This window comes from Epinephelus fuscoguttatus, linkage group LG5 (genome assembly GCF_011397635.1).
Source record: "Epinephelus fuscoguttatus linkage group LG5, E.fuscoguttatus.final_Chr_v1".
In the NCBI taxonomy this organism is placed as follows: Eukaryota; Metazoa; Chordata; class Actinopteri; order Perciformes; family Serranidae; genus Epinephelus; species Epinephelus fuscoguttatus.
In genome coordinates, this window is record NC_064756.1 from 31,372,206 (window position 1) to 31,394,150 (window position 21,945).

Genomic DNA, 21,945 nt, shown 5'->3' on the forward strand with positions numbered 1-21,945 from the left:
TTGATTTACAAGTCAGTTTCCATGTAATTGTAGTGGAAGTGTTTCTGTGATAAATATAATGGAATCTCACAGATAATAAGCTAAAAATGAAGCGAAACTAACTAAAGTGAAACAGTTTTTATTATCTCAGGTTGATGCATATAAATACTTTTCACCATGAAGACCTCCTGCGCAGTCTGGTTGAATTATTTTATCTGTAAAATGCAGCTACAACTGATGATTGTCCTCTCTCTCTTGTCAATGTGTGTGTGTTTGGTGATGCAAATATGTTGTCTTGCCTTTAAAGATTTGTTAGTGGACATGTTAGGAGTGCTGGCCAGCTACAGCATCACAGTGAAGGAACTGAAACTGCTCTTCAGCATGCTACGAGGGGAAGGAGGCCTCTGGGTAAGTGCTAGCAGGGACCAAGTTGCAGCGAGTTAGACATAAGTGTGTGTTGGTTTGACACTGTCACTTGAGTTGCCCCCGGAGAGCCACCACACTGATCTGTTAAGGGCTTGTCCTGTAATTGACAAACTGCAGAATGAGTGAACAAAGTAATTGACAGTGTATTGACTGCAGCCCAAACAGTGAGAGAGAAAACCTTGACTGTCTTCTTATTACTTTTTTTTTTTATCTTTGTCACCTGTGCAGCCTAAGCATGCGGTCAAAATGTTGTCGGTGCTGAATCAGATGCCCCAGAGACACGGTCCAGATGCCTTCTTCAACTTTCCTGGTCGCAGTGCAGCAGTAAGCTCCCACATGTTTTCATTCTGCAATCACTTCTAAAATGGCATGTTTTTGTGCATTTTTATGGAGCCCTGAAGGTTATTAGGGTAAAACAACGGATAGTTAATGTGCACAAATTAAATGACCAAGCAGTGTCTGATACTGTACAGTGATGGATGTCCAAGAAAACATGGAGGGTTCAACAACAACAACAAAAAGTAAAGAAGAAAATCCACATTTAAAAAATTACGCTATGATATCTGCTGGACTTTACAAAATTATCTGTCATAAAATTTTAATATGTTTATTGCAGCAAGGGTTCTTCTGTGAATTCGAATTTTTCTTTTTGATTATCCCCATTTTAATCCAACATGCCTCATTAACTTATTTTATTTCATGATTTCATATAATAAGAAAACAGGTGTGAACTGACCATTGCATGTAGATGGAAACCGCTCTGCTAATACTACATTCACATGTATACTGACTGTAGTAAGAGTACAGATTATTAAAAAGGGTTTATAGATGGGAAAATGTAAGTAATGTGAGCGGTAGTGCTGGCGGCGCTGTCCCCTTGGCCAACAGCATTTAAGTAGATTTTAATGACAGTCTATTTGTGTTGTTGCCATACTGGTGCTTGAAGAAGCAAATAAGGACAAAGGACTTGCATTACAGCAATCATTTCTCACACTATATCACACATCATGGGCTCTAGTTTCGCAGACCGGGTGAGGCGGGGTGCAGCGCACCTGCGCTTCGCTAACTGGGTGTGGCCAGGCAGATTTTGCAAATTTGGCAAACCGTGCGTGCTGGCGCAGCTACTCCTCTTTCCCACCTCCGTCCCTCCTACCTGCGCAAGTTGGAAAGAGGGAGGAGAGAAGGCGTGGAGTGGGTTTTACACACATCACACCAATCAAATGAGTCCCTCTCCTCGCCCTTAAATGCGCTGTGTGAAGGCGTAATGAGAGTTTACTCAATTCGCCATGGCAGAAGAGAGCAGCAGCGGTCCAAGCTGGCAGTGTCCGAAGTAGGGATGGGCATCAATTTTCGATTATCGATGATTGATTGTTAAGGTTTTTGATCGATCACAAATAATTTTGATCGATAGTCGCAGTGTTTCCCCTACAATGCCTGGGCATAGGTCCGGCGAGTCGCCATGCCAACGAGACCCTTCCGCCCGGCGAGTCGCCGTGCCAACGAGACCCCCTGCCCGGCGAGTCGCTGTGCCAACGACACCCTTCGGCCCGGCAAGCACGGTGGCTTGACAGGCCTACGAGATCCCCGCCAGACCTATGCCCGGCAAAAAATTATTAACAGACGGAGGCTCTCATCGCTCTCCAAAGCCTCGGCGGCTTCCCTTGAGCCCACTGAAAACACTACGCCATTGAAACACGGAGGTTTTGCTGAAAACTGAAGCCTGTAACTCTTGCTGGCAATGGTTGTAAACACACAGGGGTGAACTGCACATGGGCCCCAATTTTTTTGATGATCGAATAATGAATTTTGATCGTTTGCCCATCCCTAGTCCGAATATACGGAACTGCGAGCAGACTTCCACAGGCTGATGATGCAAAGGTAGCCTGGGAAGAGGTCATCACAATTGTAAATCAATGTTGCGTTTCTCTCTCTCTCTCTCACAGTCTTACTCTGTTTCTTTTTTTTTGGCTTTTCTAAGATGACAGATGCTGAATATATACTCCCTATCTGATGCTGTGGCTGTTTGTGGTTGGCTGAGAGGGATGTGAACTCATTAGTTTGCAGCTGTGTTAATCAAATCAAGTTGGGTTTCCATTACGCGTGCCAAACGTGCCAAACGGTGCCAGGTGACGGGACAGTCGATATAGAGATACATTTATGTACTGATTGCAGATAGTTGCATTGAATAGTGGTTTTTTGGGTATTTATTGCATTGTTAATGTGCCTGACATTCTGGAAACCTGCCTGTGAGGTTTTGGTGACGTGTGCGCACTGTCCGCCAGTCAGCCAAACTTCGGCTTACACCGGCTGCGCTCCGCCTGTGCTGACAGTAGACGTGGTTTCAGCTGGTGAGCTTTTAGCGCACCTGTGGCGAAGCCTTTTGGCACAAAACTGTCACTGCGCCAAGCTGGATCTTTCGACACCTCCCCTGCTGTGTCGCCACATCCATCTCAGCGCACCTCGGTCTGCCAAACTACCAAACTGAGCACGCCTCGGGTTGTGCTGCTCGAAACTAGCTCTGCACGGGGTTCGCCTTGTTAAATGTGACGTCACCAAAAAAGGTTCTAATATGATAGAAGTGCTTCCATGATAGGTTTTCTGAGGAGCAAAATGGATTTCGGCTCAAAATGTTTCCTGATTATGACTAAAAGTATACTCGTGCCCAGTGTTGGGTAAGGGTTACTTTAAAAGTAATCGAAGTACGTTACTGCGTTACTTTTTAAAAAATAACCAATTACTTTACTGCGTTACTCCCTGCGTACTTTAAAAGTACTTCCAACGTTACTCCCAGAGAAAAGTAACTCAAGCACTTTTAAAGTACTTTTGAGTATCCTACATTTCCTATTGGGCAATGGACCACAGGGCGCTAAGCCTACATTTTTTTGTCTCCAAAGTTAAAGTTATGGACTACTTGCCCTTCACTGAGATCCAATTCTCCCATCACAGCCGTCACTTTGACCAGTAGAAACACAGAACGATCTGCTGCCGTAGACAACTGTATGACAACAACACCCCAGCGTTTTAAATATTTCCTCTAGGGATGTTACCACACAGAGTAAAAGGGGGAAATGATGGTGTGAAGCAGCAGAGGCACTTTGTCAGCCCGCTGAGTTAAAGTTACTGTCATTAGCATCAAGCTAGCAAACAATGGTACATCCTCACGGTCGTTATAACATTAACAAATAGTGGTGGGGCTTTTACTCACCACAACTGCAGAGGCTCCCAGCTTCATTTGAAACAAACTACATTATAGACGGTCCGTTATGTATTAATCCCTCTGTGTGTTTATATATTTACTTTTTATCCGCTCCCGTTGTCTTTGTAAAGTTAATATATCGCACCGTCATTTCAAACTCAACACTTGTTTCAAATTAAAAGCCCCTTATAACCTTGGCTGAGAGAATCCCTCCATTTTCTAAATAGGCTTTTATTCTGAAACATTTGTCAGAACTTCCTGTGGAAGATACAGTAGCTTGATAGTTTACATATGGCACTTCAAATGTAGCTCCTGCCATCTGCTGACGCTTTTAGGTGACTACAACAACATGTCGGCTGGCACATGAACAGACACAGTGACTCAAATAATAGTAAAATAAAAAATAAAAGACAAGAGTAACCCGATGACATCACACACGCCGTGAAAGACGACCAGGGATAATTGGTGAGTACCAGTGTGTAGCGTGTACCAGGCATAATGCAAGTCCCGAGTCTGAAATATGTCTGTCAGCGAGTTCTACTCCACCTATTTAGACTCCACTGTAGACAACGGCCGCATTTCTCTGACCACGTAGCGAGCCACAAGCTCCGTGGCTTCTTTCAGACTGATAGGTTTAATGTTATCTCCATTATTAGGACCAAAAGACAGCCGTTGCTGTTTCGGAGCTGAGGGACCAGCGTTCTAAAAGTAACGGAAGTAACTGATGTCTTGTTTGAAAATGTGGTTAAGTATTTGATTACTTAAACAGCAAACTAACGCATTAGGTTACTCGTTACTGCAAAAAGTAATCAAAGTACTCTAACGTGTTGCTTTGTAACGTGTTATACCCAACTCTGCTCGTGCCTGTATGCACGCTTGACAACATCAGGGCATGCTCCCGATGAGTTGATGGATGATATCCATGGTATTAGATGGGAAAAATCCTCCCAGACCTAGATCAGTGCATCAGTGAGCTCCTGGACAGTCTATGGCGGTGCCTGGCAGCGTTGGATGCACCGATACATAATGTCCCATAGGTGCTCAATTGGATTTAGGTCAGGGGTTTGATAGGGCCAGTCAATGGCATCAATGCCTTTGTCATCTAGGAACTGCCCAGCCACTCTGGCTACAGGAGGAACACGCCACAGGAGGAACCCAAGGCCCATTGCACCAGTGTAAGGTCTGACAATCGCTCTGAGGATTTCATCCTGGTACCTAGCAGCAGTCAGGGTACCGTTGGCTATGTCATGGAGGTCTGTTATGTGTGACCCTCCAAGGATATGCCTCCCCAGACCATCACTGACCCACCGCCAAACCGGTCATGCTGGCCAGTAACTGTCAGCGTAACGTTCACCACGACATCTCCGGATGCTTTCATGCCTGTCACACGTGTTTAGTATGAATCTGCTTCTCATCTGTTAAGAGAACGGGCGCCAATGGTGGACCTGTCAATTCTGGTGTTCTCTGTCGAATGCCAGTTGAGCTGCACAGTGCTGGGCTGTGAGCACAGGTCCCACCAGAGGACGTCGAGCCATCATACCACCCTCATGGAGTCAGTTTTTGAGAGTTTGGTCAGAAACATGCACACAAGTAGCCTGCTGGGGGTCATTTGGTAGGGCTCTGGCACTGCTTCACCTGTTCCTCCTTACAGAAAGGAGCATAAAGCGGTCCTGCTGCTGGGTTGATGCCCTTATACGGCTCTGTCCAGCTGTCCTTGTATAATGGCTGGTCTCCTGGTATCTTTCTCATGCTCTTGAGACTGTGCTGGGAGGCACAGAAAACCATCTTGCGACTGTACATATGGATGTGCCATCCTGGAAGAGCTTGACTACATGTGCAACCTGGACCTGCCTGTGATTAGGCTGCAGGTACCACCTCATGCTACCAGTTGTGACAAGGACACTAGCAGAACACAAAACTAGAGAATAATTGGTCAGGAGAGTTCAAATATTGGAAAATTATTGGGGGAAAAAATAACGGAAATTATGAATGTGTCACATTAAGTCTTGAGGTGACTGCACAGTATCATACAGTGAAACTACTGACAGTCCAATCTGGAAATCCAAAAAAAAATGTCTTCCTTTACAATGTAAATTGCAGAATCAGTCTTGAGAGATTACTGACAGTCATAATGAAAGACATAGTGGGCAGAAAAATCTATTGCGCTTCTGAGGAAACCAATTATGGAAACAGTTTTATCAAAATAGGAGTTCATGGTAAGTCACATATTCATCAGGATGTGTTTGATATATGATGGATAATATCATTTTAGAATTGATTGCTGCAATGCAAGTCATTCTTAATTTTCTTCAAGACAGCAGCACTAAAATGTTGTTGGGCAGGGGGACAGTGTCGCCAGCACTAAAGCGTCCATGCACTTCAGTAAAAAGCAAGTGTATTTTAATTGAGTGTGCATGGGGCTTGCCTTAAGCTCTGTGAAAAAATTTCATCCAGAGATACAGTAGAGGGACTAAGCAGAGGGAGGTGGGAGCCTGTGACAGGACAGGACAGAGTGGAGCCCACTGTGTATTAACTTTTCAACTATTTTGCATAATGCCAAAGCATTTATATAAAAGTAAGTAAATAAGTTATCACAGTTATTTCATTAAATATATTTTTTCACTGGTGGTTTAAGAGTTGTTTTGAACTACTCTCTCCAGAATCCTAGAGATTAATAGCAAATTTCCCAAAATGCAAATAGGAGTAATCATGCCTGTATTTATTTCAGAGAAGCTGGACACTTGCCATCATAAAATATTCAGTATGAGCAGGAATTATAATCCAATAAGTCAGCTCGTAAAATTCTATATTCTATCATATTTGCAGTTTCCTGTGTCATATATAGTTTTGTAAAAATGATCAAGAAATAGGAACATGCACATTTCTGTAACCTAAGATTTTATACATGTTCATCAATAGTGGACAAAAGCTTCATTCCTACAGTATAGGCAGCTGGGCAGTAATTCTTAAATACCTAAATGTTGTTCTCTGACTCAAGTTTATCTCGACATAGTGTAGCTTAATTCTACCATAACTTAATCTAATAGAGGCAGTGTCAGAGTTTTCAAACAATTGTTTCTCGTACTGCATAATTCATCTTTTGTGTTTTGTCCCAGGCAATTGCTTTACCTCCTATTGCCAAGTGGCCTTATCAGAGCGGGTTTACATTCAACACCTGGTTCAGGATGGATCCCCTGAATAACATCAACGTCGACAAGGACAAACCATATCTGTACTGGTGAGAACACAATTACATACATTTGTGCTCCATGTTTCCGATGTCCTCAACACCCTCCTAGCTCCCTCACAGGGGTGCTGTAAGTCCACGTTATGACAACAGAGAGGAGAAAATTACACTTTCTTGTTTTTCATCAATCTAATTGCTTTAGCTTTGTATTAGAAATCACTCCCTCTCTGCAGAGACCTATAAAGCTACCAGCAGCTTTATTGACAAAGCAATATGCTGTCTGATACTCTGTGACCTACAGTGATTTTCCCATCTAAGCAGATTATGACTGGAACTTGTTTTTCAAGGTTAAACTAGTTTTACAGACACTATATTTCACACACTGGCAACGCTTATGTAATGTGGTTTGTGAAAGGGCCTCATTTTTTCCCCAGATAATGTTCCTGAATTATAATAGAGAAAGAGGGGAATTAGGTGAGATTATTGAGATTAAAACCCGTGGAAGTATGAACCGTGGTGACTGGTACTGGCTGTTACAGAGGTTGACTGCTGCAGTGGGAGGCACTGTGGAGGTATTAATTTAGATTTGAATATCTGCCACATAAGGCCCAGCTCTTGCAGTGGCTTGTGGGTAATTAGTGCTAAAGTCAGTAACCCAAAAGTGCAGTGATATTCGGCTGTGGTTCTTTCCGTTTATGAGATGAGCTTTGGGAGAAAAATCACTGAATACAATGGGACACATAAAAGAGTTGTAGAAGGGAATGAAAAAGGAAGTGGGTAATAAAGATGAAAAGGTAAAGTTGGCTGACAGGGAAGACTGTTCACACTAATTGGTCAGAGATAACAGTTAGTTCACTGTATCGTCTGCTGGCTGCCATTGCTTACCTGGATCACACAGTTTGAATGAAAGAATCTACTTGCCTTGGAAGGACATGTTCTGCGTTTCTCTGATGTGTAACATCAAAAAGAGGAAAAAAAAGAAATATTGCCTAAGCAAAGTTGTTGGTATTCATGTGGCAGCGATTTCTTACTGACAGAGTCACAAAAAGGCTGAGATATGCCGAGCTAATCCTGTTTATGCATTGCTCCGAGGGCCTCATAGCTCAGTGGCAGGGCATGTAGACAACAAAAAAGAATTGTATCTTCAGAAGCAGACCAAGGTTGCTGCTTTCCACCTGATGTGTAATCACAAGCAGGCTTGTCCACTGGAGCGTCTTGGCTGGCTCAGTGGCAGCTGGGTGTGGGGCTCTGTATCTCCCTGGCCCCGCATGAACCACAAAAGTCTATGCTCTCTTTATCTGCCTTGTCAAAGTGGTCTGTTTGTTTTAGATGATCCCAACGGGTGGTGGTGGTGTGGGGCTTTGAAGGTGGTAGACTGCCATAGACCTAAAGACTGCAGGATTGTAGTGAGTACATGTCAGCACTCAGCAGTGAAAAAGATGTCCAGTCCAAACAGGAAAAGAATAGCGAACTAGTGTAGGATTGCAAGGTTGTTTGTTTGCAGGGTGTGGAATCTATAGGGTCTGCTCATATTGTATAAAGGTGGCATTTCCCCAGTGCTGACAGTATATATATTTTATCTGTGGAGTAAAGAAGATCAGAGTAGAGGGATTAGATCCAGGGAGCATCACTGAAGTGTGCTCATCAACTAAGTGTTCTCCTCGTCTTTGTAGTTGTTACCAGGCATGTGCAATTTGCAGAAGCTCTCACCTCGGGTATTTCCCTGTTCTAGCTGGTTAAGCGTAATATCATAATTCTCACAAGAATCATAAGAATTACATGTCAATTACTCCTGCAAATTGCTTTGTGTCTGCATTGCGCGAGGCATTTAAAAATTATGTCTGCCCCAGTCTTATTATGCAGAAGGAGGCATTCACTTACTGGTTAGTATGGTTGCACAGTATCGTCGAGGAGGAAATATTCAAAGGAATACTAAAAGTCACACTGCATGGCTTAGCAGTCAGAAACCTTCCACCTCAGCTGGGTTGAAATATATTTTATCCTGCTTGTTGACAAATAAATTAGGTTCACCCCGTCAAGTTTGCAGCTCATGATATATACTGTGCATGTTTCGGTTTACAGCTTTCGGACCAGCAAGGGCATTGGGTATTCTGCACATTTTGTTGGTAACTGCTTGATCGTGACATCACTCAAGTCGAAAGGAAAAGGTTTCCAGCACTGTGTGAAGTATGATTTCCAGCCCAGGAAGGTAAGAGCAGCTTTAGCTTTTAATCATGTGTTTCAGCTGTTATACCACGTATTGGGTGCTATTGTAAATCCAGTGTGACGCCCTGCACTAAAATAAGTGTGCTGTTGTTGGATGAAAAGGAGCATTCTATTTCTACATGAATTAAGAACAGTTAATTTAATCACGCATTCACTCCACTCAGAGCTCTGCTGCTCCATCTCCCAAGACAGAGCGCCCAGAGTGTGCTCTGGCACTCTGAGAGTGTGGTGCTCTGAATAACAAAACGGTACATTCCAACAGCGCTCTGAAATTATGAATGATGTGTGAATGAGTGTGCTCCTGTACTTCGTATTTTTCTAATGCATCCATTATTATGTTTTTTAGACCTAAGCTATTTGAATTGAACCAGCAGACATACGTAGCAGCTACTGAAAGTATACTGTATGTAAGCCACATCTGTATACAAGTAGAGTGCTTAAGAAAAGACGTCTTTTTTGTCAGCAGACCCAGGAGTTTGCATCGCCCTGGTTCCCTCATTAAAAAGCCAAAGGGATTTTTCTATTGGATTTTGGATTATTAGCAGAAAATTAGCTCTATAGCAAACAAAAGTCTATGATACTTACACATTTGTCTAGCAAGATAATTTTCACAAATTAACATCTTTTTTATAATTTTTGAAGCTTAAATGCAATCATCGGACATAAAGAGCTAATGTTAGGTTTTAAACCAACTACATTAAGACTTCAACATTGCCACCACAAGGAGGCCGTAAAGCCCTGTCTGACTTAGCCACTTGTTAGCAACTGCCTTCTAACACACGTAAAATCATCATAATTTATAAGTGAGGTATTTACTGACTTATTTTGTGTCGTAAAGCTTAACATGAAAATCTGTTAAACTAAACCACAGACCTTAATTCAGGCTTCTAAAAAAAACAAGAATTTCAAGACAAGGGAACTGGTAGTGCCAAAATGCTAACTAATTTCCACATTTTAGGACTCGTTCCTGCAGCACTCTCTTGGGATATGCTAACCACCAAATGCCACAATTGCTCATAACTGTGGTTTGAGCTGAAGGCAAAGTGATAAAGTCTTTAGATTTCATTGTTAAAACAAGAAAATATGCTGCTTTTTAAAAAATACCCTGCAGTTCAGGCTACAATACACTTACCCGTGACACCCTACCCAACATCTGTTCTTTTATTGGCATTACAAGTTGTCTACAGTACACATACACCTGAAGTGTTTGCGACCCCCAGAGGAGTCTTACAGGTGTAATTGGATGTAAATGTAGTTGAGAAAATGAAACTTAATTTAGCATGGAATGTTAGTGTAGCGTAGCTTTCCCTGCAGAGACGCAAAACCTGCTCAAAGCATGTGTCAAACAATTAGAGCCTTCACATAACACCTGGAAACAAGTATTCATCCTGCAACAGTGCAGGTATCATTTTGTAGAAGCTGTTAGAAGATAAAACATGTTGAATTAAGTATTTAATTGATTTTGGGTTCAGATGTCTGTGGATAAGTGCCGTTCTAAATTATCTGCGGGCAGCTTGCACTCTTCCCCTCAGTCATGAATCCTCTTTTAAGAGTCCTTAACTTTGTGTGTATAGACGGCTGTGATTCCATTAGACTGCTCATGGTGCCCTTCATGGGTCAAACTAATAAACAGTAGGCACACAGTCGCATAAAAGATTGACAACCTTGTGCCTGCTGCTGGGAGTGGCTGTGCCAGTCTTACCCAATGTTCATTTTATGAGCCTCTTGTTTGTTTGAGTATTTTGAGTGACTCTGTTCTGTGTTGTCAGATTGCATCCATATAGTGGTCTGCAGCTCCAGAGTTGTAAACAGACAGATTTATGAATTGACTTCTGTGATGTTACATTTATTTCATTTGTTATCTGATATCAGAGAAAAGTCATATGACTTACAAACACAATATTTTTTTTCCCTATCTTTAAAAGCACTTATCAATGAAAAGCTATAACCTAACATTTGTAATTCTCCTTTCTTTCTATCAAAGTTACATTTATTGATACATGGCACCTACGTCTGCATCACCTCCATGACAAGACCCTACCTTATTGTCTGTAGCAGTGCAGCACAATGGTTCCCTGTCACTCTGTAGGCTCCCTTTTTGCATGTAAGGCAGAATCCTAGAGTTTGGACTGATCTGATCCCTCCGTTTTTAACTTTACAATTCAAAGAGGCAAAAATGATCTGAGTCAGGAGAAAAAGTTGGACAGATGTTCAATGTTAAATCAAAAGAACTGACATCAGATCTTCAAATGCTGCATTGGCAACGTAGGATGTGAAATAAATTCTTGGATAGAAACAGAAAACTTGAAGAAATGAAATGCAGCATAATAGTGTACTGGTGTGAATAAATAATAAAATAATATATCTGCAGGTTCTGCGTTAATTACTAAATACACAGTCCTTAAGATATGTTGCACTTTACTGATGTGGTGAGCGGTGGAACATTTAAAAGGGGTTTACTGCCTATAAAAGTAATTAATTCAGACTTGGGAAAGCTGTTGACAAACATTCAACTCAACAAATAAGTGGTGTTTTTATCAGTTTTTAATTTTTAAATGTAGTAATAATTGCCTTCAATAAAATGCATGAGTTATTATGATAAATTATGTTTTCTTAAGCAATTTTTCATTGCAGTAGTCACATAATAAATATGACCACAGGGCTTGCAATGTACGTTGATCTCTCTTAACGTGCAGATGTTTAAAGATCAGTGCCTTCTTTTTTGTGTGGGCTTTAATGTGCTTAGGGTTAGGGCTTTTAAAGTCACTTCTCTGTTTTGACTTGACCAGCTGCAGTTAGTGTTTCATCCCTGAATAACTACAGCCAGTGTCTAACATCTGACTTTGTGCAGAGTGAAAAATGAGTTGTCTCGCCTCCTCTTAGCCTTTTTTCTGATCTATTATTCACTATGTTCCACTGCTGTGTTCAGAGCATTAGATAGCAAACCTCACAGCTGTGGCTTTCTAGTAACTTTGAGGTTAATCTTAATTAAAAAAAAAAAAAAAGGTAATAATTGGAGAGCTGACCAGAAATGTTGGTGATGTTGTTCATTTAACCTATACCAGTTGTAGTTTTAGTTAAGTATTGTCAAATTAGTCAAGGTGTTCTTTAATAATGACCCACTTAGGCAATGACCTGTTATATATCTCACTTACTAAATCTTTTCAATCTGACTCTTTTCTCCCCCGCAGTGGTACATGATCAGTATAGTTCACATCTACAGCCGCTGGAGGAACAGTGAAATCAGATGTTATGTTAATGGACAGCTCGTTTCTTATGGAGACATGGCATGGCACGTCAACACAAATGATGTAAGCACTCCTCTTTTTACTCCTCCTCACTGTTGTCTCTTTTTTTTTTCCTGATTTGCATGTTTATCGGCACAGGACTGACTGAGGCTGATACATCGACGCCTCGCATGACTGGAAATTGTGACATACATACATCTTCAATAGTGCTCATTGAGCAAAATGAGTTTTACCACATTAACATGGATTTCTCTCAGATATATGACTGGCATTTCAGTATGAATTTGAATATCCATTTGTCACAGAGTTGTGCTGCAGTAGAGGGCGGAAGATGGAATATCAAACATTTGGAGAACAGATTTATGTATAATGTGAAAAATGGCTAAATCTCAGTAGCTACTGGATGTATGTGTACAGAGACTGTAAACATCGTCAGATTGAGGCATTCCTATTTAAGCTGTATGCCATGGCATGATATTTGCATGTTTGAATGACACCATGAAACCTGTTGTCACTCACAGCTCTTTGGGACAGATTTAAAAAGCAATTTGCACTTGCAAAGATGAGACACATTTCCAACGGTGTGCTTCACACTGTAGCTGTGTATTCAAGGGAAGATTGCACAAATGACAGGTTGAAATATAAGTGCGGTTCATGAAATATTCCACCGCATTAACTAAAGCTGCCTTAACTGGTGATGGATAGTTTTAGTGGATTCTCCCACTCCTGAAAAGGAAGGTAGCATCATTCAGATTTTTCCTGTGATGGCTGCAGAAACAGCTGCATCACAAAGACATTAGAAATCATACCGCAGACACACCAAGAGATTAGTTAAGATTTCAACCAAGTGAGGAACGTGTAAAAATTTACTGAAAGAGGTGGCGTAAAAAAAGTCACCCCGCCACATTGAAATACAAAGTAAGGCAATTTTCTACACCCATGAACTTTAACATTTCCCTTGATCGAGATTATTTAAACAGCAACTATTGCTGTCTTCTCATATGCCACAGAGAGTAAGGTCACATAACTGGTGATTTGCACACAAAATATTGTGAGCTGACAGCTGTAAGAGTGGTGCTACATGTGGTGAGTCTCATAGCATAAATAAATTGAAAAAGAGCTGTTAGTAATATCTTTGTAATTTCTTGTAATTTCTCTTTATCTAATATCTAATGTTCTTGTTTTTAGATTTTTTTTTGTTCTATCATAGAATTGTGTTGTGTTTAATTTTGTTCAGAAAAAAGTTTTAGTATTACATTTTATCTGTATTTGCACATCACACATGAATTAGATTGAACTGCCTTTTCTCACAGGCTTTTCTTCCTCTTAAATACATAACATAAGCTTGATGAGGATTTTAAATCCTCTATACACACATCTGATGTTTTTGTCTTCAGTACCACTTGTATAGGCCTTCAGTTGTAACATAATTACCTGCTGTTGTAAGTTATCCTTCAATTTGGTACTGATTGCAATCACAGCACGTATTCTTTCTATCCCAGAGGTTATATTGAGGTTTCCTATCTTTGAAAATCAGGGACATTGTTTTCCTCTTTCCGATAGGGAATTGTCAAGGTTGAGAATGAAACAACACAAAAGGTGATGTTGTTTCAGATACAATTTCTAGGAGAAGATACAGAAAATATAACCCATTTGTGCAATCAAATGTTGTATTTCTCAGTTTTTGCCCTCTGCCTAATACAGCTGTGTGTGAATTTTGATATATTTTTTCCTGTCAATCCTAAACTATAAAATAATGTAGCCTTTGCTTTCTGTGTCCCAATGCAGAGTTATGATAAGTGCTTCCTTGGGTCTTCGGAGACAGCAGATGCAAACAGAGTATTCTGCGGACAGCTAGGAGCCGTCTACGTGTTCTGTGAAGCGCTCAATCCCGCACAGATATTTGCAGTTCATCAGCTAGGACCAGGCTATAAGGTATGTACTTGAGGGTGACTAACATGTAAGCGGTCTGCATCACCTATCTATCTGTGAAATCAATGCCCAGTGCTGCCCTGCCACAGTTCCTTTGCCATGTATCTCCATCTTGGGAGTGATGTTTTTCCTCCCAGATAAATGGCTGCATAAATTACCTACTTCTGGGAAATAATGGCACAATACACCGAGGGAAGCAGCAGGCCCTCTGAGGGGATGGAGTCCTGAGCCGACTTATATCAGCTGCAGCAGGTGTAGCACTCCCAGGCTTCTTGACAAAGACCAAAAGATTGTGAATATAGAAAGATGCTGACCTACCCAGAAGGGGATTCAGCTGTGAATGTTAATCACATGGTGACAAAATATTTGGTTTGCACATTTTCTTATTTAAATTACAGTTTTATTTATTTATTTTATTTACTCTCTATCCCCAAATGTTCCACTCCTCTTGAAAGAGATACAGAGTGTGCCCTCAGCTAATTCTCCCTCTACCTCTCACTTGCTTCTCCTGATGCTCACAAAGTGCTGCTGTCTCCTTGCAGTGTTAAGCTCTGCACTCTGTCACAAATGGGAGGAATGACATGCACAGCCAAATCAGCTTTGAACACAGGATGTGTCTCAGACAATTTACAATATGTCTGTCCATTTTACAGCAGCTCCGTTTGCTCTCTCTGCTTTCAAGACAAAATTAGTCCTTTTTTATGGCAGGAAGGAATAGCAGTCATTGGCATTGTAATACCTACACTGTTGGAGATTGTGACATGGATGTTTGCAATTTCAGTCAGGTCTATGAGTGCCTGGAGATTCCCAGGAGATGTCATTGTTTGGTCTTTTCGCTAATGGCAGGTGACTTGCCGTTTACCTCCTTAATTGTGATTCTAGACCTTCTATTAGAGAGGTAACACACAGTGGAGCAATCCTCCAGATTTCTCGAAATAATGAAGAGCGTGTCCGGGGGAGACAATTACCCGCAATTGATGAAGCTGTGAATGGTGTTGGTTATGGTGATGGAGCCAGCCAGGTGGGCTGGGGAGGAAGGTCAGAGAGTTGTCAGGCCCACTGATTGGTTGTTGCAATGGGAGGGCGGTCCAGGCGACCAGAGGCCTGTCTGTTTTAATTGAGAACTGCCAGGAAGAATGTGGGTGCAGCGGATCACAGCAAATACAGTATGTACATTAGAATTTTTTTAAATATCTGTTTCAGCTCTGCTTAGCTCTACAGCAAGAGATGTATGATTTATTTTCTGATCCATGGTCTTCTCATCCATGTTTGATGTTTGACACGCGCTCCCGTTCGCACACAGTGAATAGAATGTAACAGTAACTTCAGCGGTTAGTTGAAATGCAGAGATTATTGCTGCCTAGGGTTACTGTTTCCACCGCAGGTTATGATTTATGGCTGAAAATCTGACAGACCTGTTAGTGGAATCTGTTCCCTGGGCTCTTTTCATATTGCTGTATTGAAATTGCACTCTGGACCAAGATGGACTTGTGGTTATTTCGTTTAAAGTACCAAACAACTTTTTGCTGTATATTGCCATTTCTGCTATTGACTTGAAACAATCCCAGCCATTCGGAGATAACATCAAGGGCCATTGTTAGGTTTACTGACACTGAGGCTGACAGAAGTTGACTGTCATATCAGACTGTCACTGCTGTTGTAGCAGAGTTCATAAGATTTGGTGAAAGTCTAGGAAATTGTGGGCAGTAGGATTCATATAAAGAAATTGCCTCACACGTGTGTGAGATGTAACTCAGAATGAAGAATATAATTCCCAGTGGATACTGGCAAAACCACAGCAGTTTTTCTTTTTTTTTTAATGTTTATTCTGGATAACTACTTATCTCTTTCCAGCTCTGGGAAATAGCCTGGTTGGGAGTCATACAGTAAGAGCCGTCACAGCAATATCCAGTGACAACTTCACTGAACACAAAATATTAGTCATTGAGTGGACTAGTCAGAACAATTAACCCATGACTTTTCCATCCTTTTATGTGATGCATTTAGAGCTATTTCTGTTTCTGCCCTCTATCATCACTACCATATGTGTTGTACATGAGGCAGATTAGCCCATTGAATTTGTGCCAGCACTGCTCTGCAGTATGCACCACAGATTGCTGTAGAAAAGACTGAAGAGCTGCACAGTCCTGGTCCTCCCTTGTCAGGGAAGACAAATGTTATCTCTGTGCAGGCGCCATGCAATAATACAATATTGATGTAGATCATTTAATGACAAGCTCAAAGATGTCAAAGCCTTTTGGAGATACTATACAGGCTGACACATATACCTGCAAATGCAGGCCTATTTGTAGTAAACATGCCTGCCTTTAAATGCCTCAAAGCTGTCATTGCAGCAACAACATTTAGTCTGAAAATGTTACATGTTGTTTGATGTTGTTTTTATTTGTGTTAAAATACATGTTTTACAAGAAGGTGCAGTCAAAAGACAGTAGCAACATTGTTCAAGATTATTTAAAATTCTTCTGTCTTAAGCAAACAATAAATAATTTCTCTGAATCTGTATCCAAAGTTAATCACTTCTCCTTGTCAGTTAAACTTTTAACGTTGAGTCAATACTGGGAAAACTTGGTAACTTTTTTTGATATTATGAATTAATTGGAAACGGTTGCAGTGTTGACTGTATTGTTCAGTCTGTACTCGCACCAAGAACACAGGTACTGTAGCATTGGAGTGTCCCCAGCTTGTCAAGTGTCAGCCTGTTTCTTGTAGGGAGTTGTGGGGATGCCCCTGGTCCATGACAGCCTTTAGCACTAGGAGAGAAAGGAGGCTCCTATTCTTTTATGTGAGTGGCTGGCCTGTGGAATGATGCTGTCATGCTACAGGGTTTGTTACTGTAGCCACAACCCATGAGATCATTATTTTCAAACTGCAGCAGGGCTCATACTTAAGTGCAGGGCACTGGAGCTTGTTATTTCTTGTCACTTGGGTTTCATGAGTGGGAACTTTTGAAGGATGTTAGAGACTACATGATGAGATGCATGCTGGGTTTGCACGGACTTGATCATAGCAGATGAACAGGATACCTCTTATGCCTTTTTTATCTTCTGACTGCAAGGAGATATGCCACTACATGTGGCTCGCCTAAAGTCTCACAGTTTCTAGAACTTCCCTGCCAAACTTCTGCTGGAGTAATGCTGCCAGGCAATAGTCATAGCACCAGCAAATATCCATCGATTTGACCAACATTGTTTGGAAAAGGGAATAACTTGCCGAAAGTAAAATTTGAAACCCAGAAAAATAAATTCTTGGATTAGAAATTTTTATCTTGTTAAGATCTGAAATAGTTTCAATACAAGCAGAGTTATGGGTAACATTGTGCTATATTTATAGCAGGTATACATTGTAATATAAAAAATAGCTCTGGACACTTTATGTTGTATGTTTCCTCTAAAGATTGCCACCTACTTAAAATTCTGCCCCTTATAGGCACTCAGAATAAAACGCACAATCTTTGTACAATTGACAACCTGAGTCAGCTCACCGTTTTATCCATTTACTCCCTTGCTGAGAAAAAAGCAACCCAGATTTAGATGCCTTTTAGGCAGGTGCATGAACCCTGTATGCTTGTGTTGCATAACATACTGTATTTATCTACAGTCCCTCTAGGACCAGATGGTTTGTTTCCTCACTATTACTTCAGTGCTTTCTGTCTCTCTTTATCTTATCACCATCCACTCACTGCTCATGAGTCAGAGAGGGAAGGAAAAACATTTCTCTCATTCATTAATAATTCAGCCCTCCTGATTAGAGGGCTTGATTTCCTTATTAAGCATATTCCATTCCCACTGCATTGACAGATAATTCAGCTCATCTGTCTACGGCTAATTGATCGAGTAAATTAAGACTAGTCGGTTATCGATCAGCTATTTGTTACGTCAGCCATAATGAATGTGTTACTGAGCCACTGACTGATGGAACCTCCAGTTGTTTTTACACAGCCATCAAATGGCTTTATATGTCCCAAGTCAAAATGGAATTTCAATCAAGAAACTTATGACATGTTAAGACACAGCATTGATCCCTATAAAGAGTTAAAGGTCCAGTGTGTAGGATGAATTGGCATCTAGCAGTGAGGTTGCAGAGCTGACACTTTTCCTGTGTGCCAAGTGTGTAGGAAAACTACAGTGGCCCATGTGAAAATGTAAATGGCCCTATCTAGTGTCAGTGTGATCTGAACAGCATATATAGATTTGCTATATGGTATAATTTAGTTCTAGCTTTTTTCCTCTCCTGTAGGAGTGTGGTGGGCTTAGATGCAGTAAATAAATCCAATAAATAAATACTGAGTCTATATTGTGATCCCAGCAAGTATTTGCACAATGTTTGTACTCAGAGTCTGATTACTTTGGATGTGAAGTGACACAGTAACTCGAAGCTAAATTGCCGACTGACGGATTTAATTTGAAGGTGCTTTCAGCCACACTGAATGAACTCTTCTCGTATTTGTTCCTGTTTCACGAGTGCAAAGTGTATTTGAACAGAAGGAACTCTAGAGAAGATAGAAAGAAATATAAATAGAAAGAAAGAAACCTATGCATTGGTAAACATCCTAATGTGTGCTAAGTAAAAGGGTGCAATCACAGCAGACTCTCTCTGTTGCCTTTTTCCTTTTCAGTGTGTCTTCGTCAGAGTTCCGCAATGACTGTGCTTGACTTGAGGTTGCTCCAGAACAGGCTAGAATAATTGGCTGGGTTAAATTAATGCAGGTAAACAGTCATATTTGGTATCAAAGCAACTCTGATCCCTCTCATCAGCCCCCGTTTCTCCTAATCATTGAACTCTGCTGCAGAATTTGAAAACTGTCATCAAACGATTTCCCACAGAGATAAAAAGAAAGGCTTCATCTTAAACATTCAAAGTAAAACAAAATGAAAGCAACTGGACATAACTGTATAATGTCACATGTCCTCTATGAGACACAGATAAAATCATTAAAATGTTTGAACTGGAAAATATAAATGTATTAATATATTTTACACTTCATTTGGTGGGAATGGAACTACAGTCCCTGCTGTCTTATTTTCTTTAACCTTACTGCAGTTTAATTCACTACATGCCCTGACACAGACTTGTGCTTAGTTGTTAAATGGATTAAGAACATCCCTAAAAAGTAAATACATGATTGCATTGTGTTGTTAATTGCAGCATTACAGAATGATAGAGATGAGAAGGATAGCTTTTAATCAGTAGAGAGAAAACAAAATTACTGAAATGCACTCATTGCCAAGAAAGAAATCCTGACCTCTTGAAATGTGTTGCTGCCAATCTTGAAAAGCATCTTGTCATTTTTCATTCTTGGAAAGGATATATTTTAATCAAGTTATAATTAAAAGGTAAAACCCAAGAGACACTGACAGGGTGCATGAGCAGGAAGGAGCTACTCAATCTATCAATCTCACTCTGTCCATCTCTCGATTTATCTCTCCTTTATTGTTCCCCATTTGCTTTCTCTTTTTTCCAGAGCACATTTAAGTTCAAGTCAGAGAGTGATATCCACTTAGCAGAGCATCACAAGCAGGTCTTGTATGATGGTAAGTTGGCCAGCGCCATCGCCTTCACCTACAACGCCAAGGCCACTGATGCCCAGCTCTGCCTGGAGTCCTCGCCTAAAGAAAATGCTTCCATCTTTGTGCACTCACCGCATGCCCTTATGCTACAGGTCAGTTGCTTTACTCAAAGCCAACTCTGACTCTGTGTCACTAACTTCAGTACTGATTTATTCATTTCTGTTGCACTCTTCTTGAAATGTCATTACAAATGTCTGTTTTGTTTGGTTTGCATTATCCTCACAGGATGTAAAAGCCACAGTGACTCACTCCATCCACAGTGCCATCCATTCCATCGGTGGGATCCAGGTGCTCTTTCCGCTCTTCGCTCAGCTGGACTACCATCAGCTGAACGACAGCCAGGTGGAGCCCACTGTGTGGTAAGAAGGAGAAATGTAACTGTACAAGATCATTTCAGTTTTTGGAAATCTTTGTTTGGAGTTGACACATTCAAAAGTGTACATATGAAATTGTAAGTGACAAAAAGAATTTGAAGGAGTTCATTGATCGCAGCGGGCAAAACATTTACTTGAAACAAACCCTCTCAAGTTCAGAGGTGACTCATGAGTAACCACAGAATCCATTTTCATTCAGATATCTTGAGGCAAAGGTTCAAAGGACCCCTTTGAAAATGGTCTCACCAAAATTTAAAATTAAATTTGGAGCATTATTAAACCCTCTTCCCAACAAGTTCTGCTGACATGGTTGGCAAAAATGGATGCCTTAGTTTGTCTTGTTTTTCAAGGTACTACATTTGCTCCAGCTCAAAATGAGGGTGCCACAGCCTCTTAAAAACAGTAATATTAACCTCCATTTTTTTTAGCCAGAAGTTTGAAGTAGTTTGGGGTCAATGTGAAAGGAGGAGGAAGGATGAGTATATGGCCTTTAAATCCTGAAACTCTTGAGCCTTGTGTGTGGGGCTGTGTTTGTGACTGATGGACATAGAAGGGCAAAATTAATATGAACGCACCAGTGGCAGATAAAGTATATATATATATATATATATGTATATATATATATATATAGTACAGGCCAAAAGTTTGGACACACCTTCTTATTCAATGCGTTTTCTTTATTTTCATGACTATTTACATTGTAGATTCTCACTGAAGGCATCAACAAAAAAAGGTGAAATAACTGAAAACATGTTTTATATTCTAGTTTATATTCTAGCTTCAAGAGGTAGTCACCTGAAATGGTTTTCCAACAGTCTTGAAGGAGTTCCCAGAGGTGTTTAGCACTTGTTGGCCCCTTTGCCTTCACTCTGCGGTCCAGCTCACCCCAAACCATCTCGATTGGGTTCAGGTCCGGTGACTGTGGAGGCCAGGTCATCTGCCGCAGCACTCCATCACTCTCCTTCTTGGTCAAATAGCCCTTACACAGCCTGGAGGTGTGTTTGGGGTCATTGTCCTGTTGAAAATAAATGATCGTCCAATTAAACGCAAACCGGATGGGATGGCATGTCGCTGCAGGATGCTGTGGTAGCCATGCTGGTTCAGTGTGCCTTCAATTTTGAATAAATCCCCAACAGTGTCACCAGCAAAACACCCCCACACCATCACACCTCCTCCTCCATGCTTCACAGTGGGAACCAGGCATGTGGAATCCATCCGCTCACCTTTTCTGCGCCTCACAAAGACACGGCGGTTGGAACCAAAGATCTCAAATTTGGACTCATCAGACCAAAGCACAGATTTCCACTGGTCTAATGTCCATTCCTTGTGTTTCTTGGCCCAAACAAATCTCTTCTGCTTGTTGCCTCTCCTTAGCAGTGGTTTCCTAGCAGCTATTTGACCATGAAGGCCTGATTCACGAAGTCTCCTCTTAACAGTTGTTCTAGAGATGGGTCTGCTTCTAGAACTCTGTGTGGCATTCATCTGGTCTCTGATCTGAGCTGCTGTTAACTTGCGATTTATGAGGCTGACTGGATGAACTTATCCTCAGAAGCAGAGGTGACTCTTGGTCTTCCTTTCCTGGGTCGGTCCTCATGTGTGCCAGTTTCGTTGTAGCGCTTGATGGTTTTTGCGACTCCACTTGGGGACACATTTAAAGTTTTTGCAATTTTCCGGACTGACTGACCTTCATTTCTTAAAGTAATGATGGCCACTGGTTTTTCTTTAGTTAGCTGATTGGTTCTTGCCATAATATGAATTTTAACAGTTGTCCAATAGGGCTGTCGGCTGT

At 41.1% G+C, this 21,945-nt stretch overlaps 1 protein-coding gene across 4 annotated transcripts in view; it reads left to right on the forward strand.

Annotated features, from left to right (window-relative positions):
- nbeab (neurobeachin b) overlaps nt 1-21,945 on the forward strand; it is a 235,287-nt gene that overhangs the window by 63,291 nt on the left and 150,051 nt on the right. For all 4 annotated transcript variants that reach the window (XM_049575634.1, XM_049575636.1, XM_049575637.1 and 1 more), the window contains exons 3-10: nt 287-387; nt 634-729; nt 6,718-6,839; nt 8,871-8,997; nt 12,206-12,325; nt 14,051-14,197; nt 19,677-19,874; nt 20,008-20,141. In XM_049575634.1, coding sequence (XP_049431591.1) covers nt 287-387; nt 634-729; nt 6,718-6,839; nt 8,871-8,997; nt 12,206-12,325; nt 14,051-14,197; nt 19,677-19,874; nt 20,008-20,141 — 1,045 coding nt within the window. The remainder of the gene's footprint in view (nt 1-286; nt 388-633; nt 730-6,717; nt 6,840-8,870; nt 8,998-12,205; nt 12,326-14,050; nt 14,198-19,676; nt 19,875-20,007; nt 20,142-21,945) is intronic.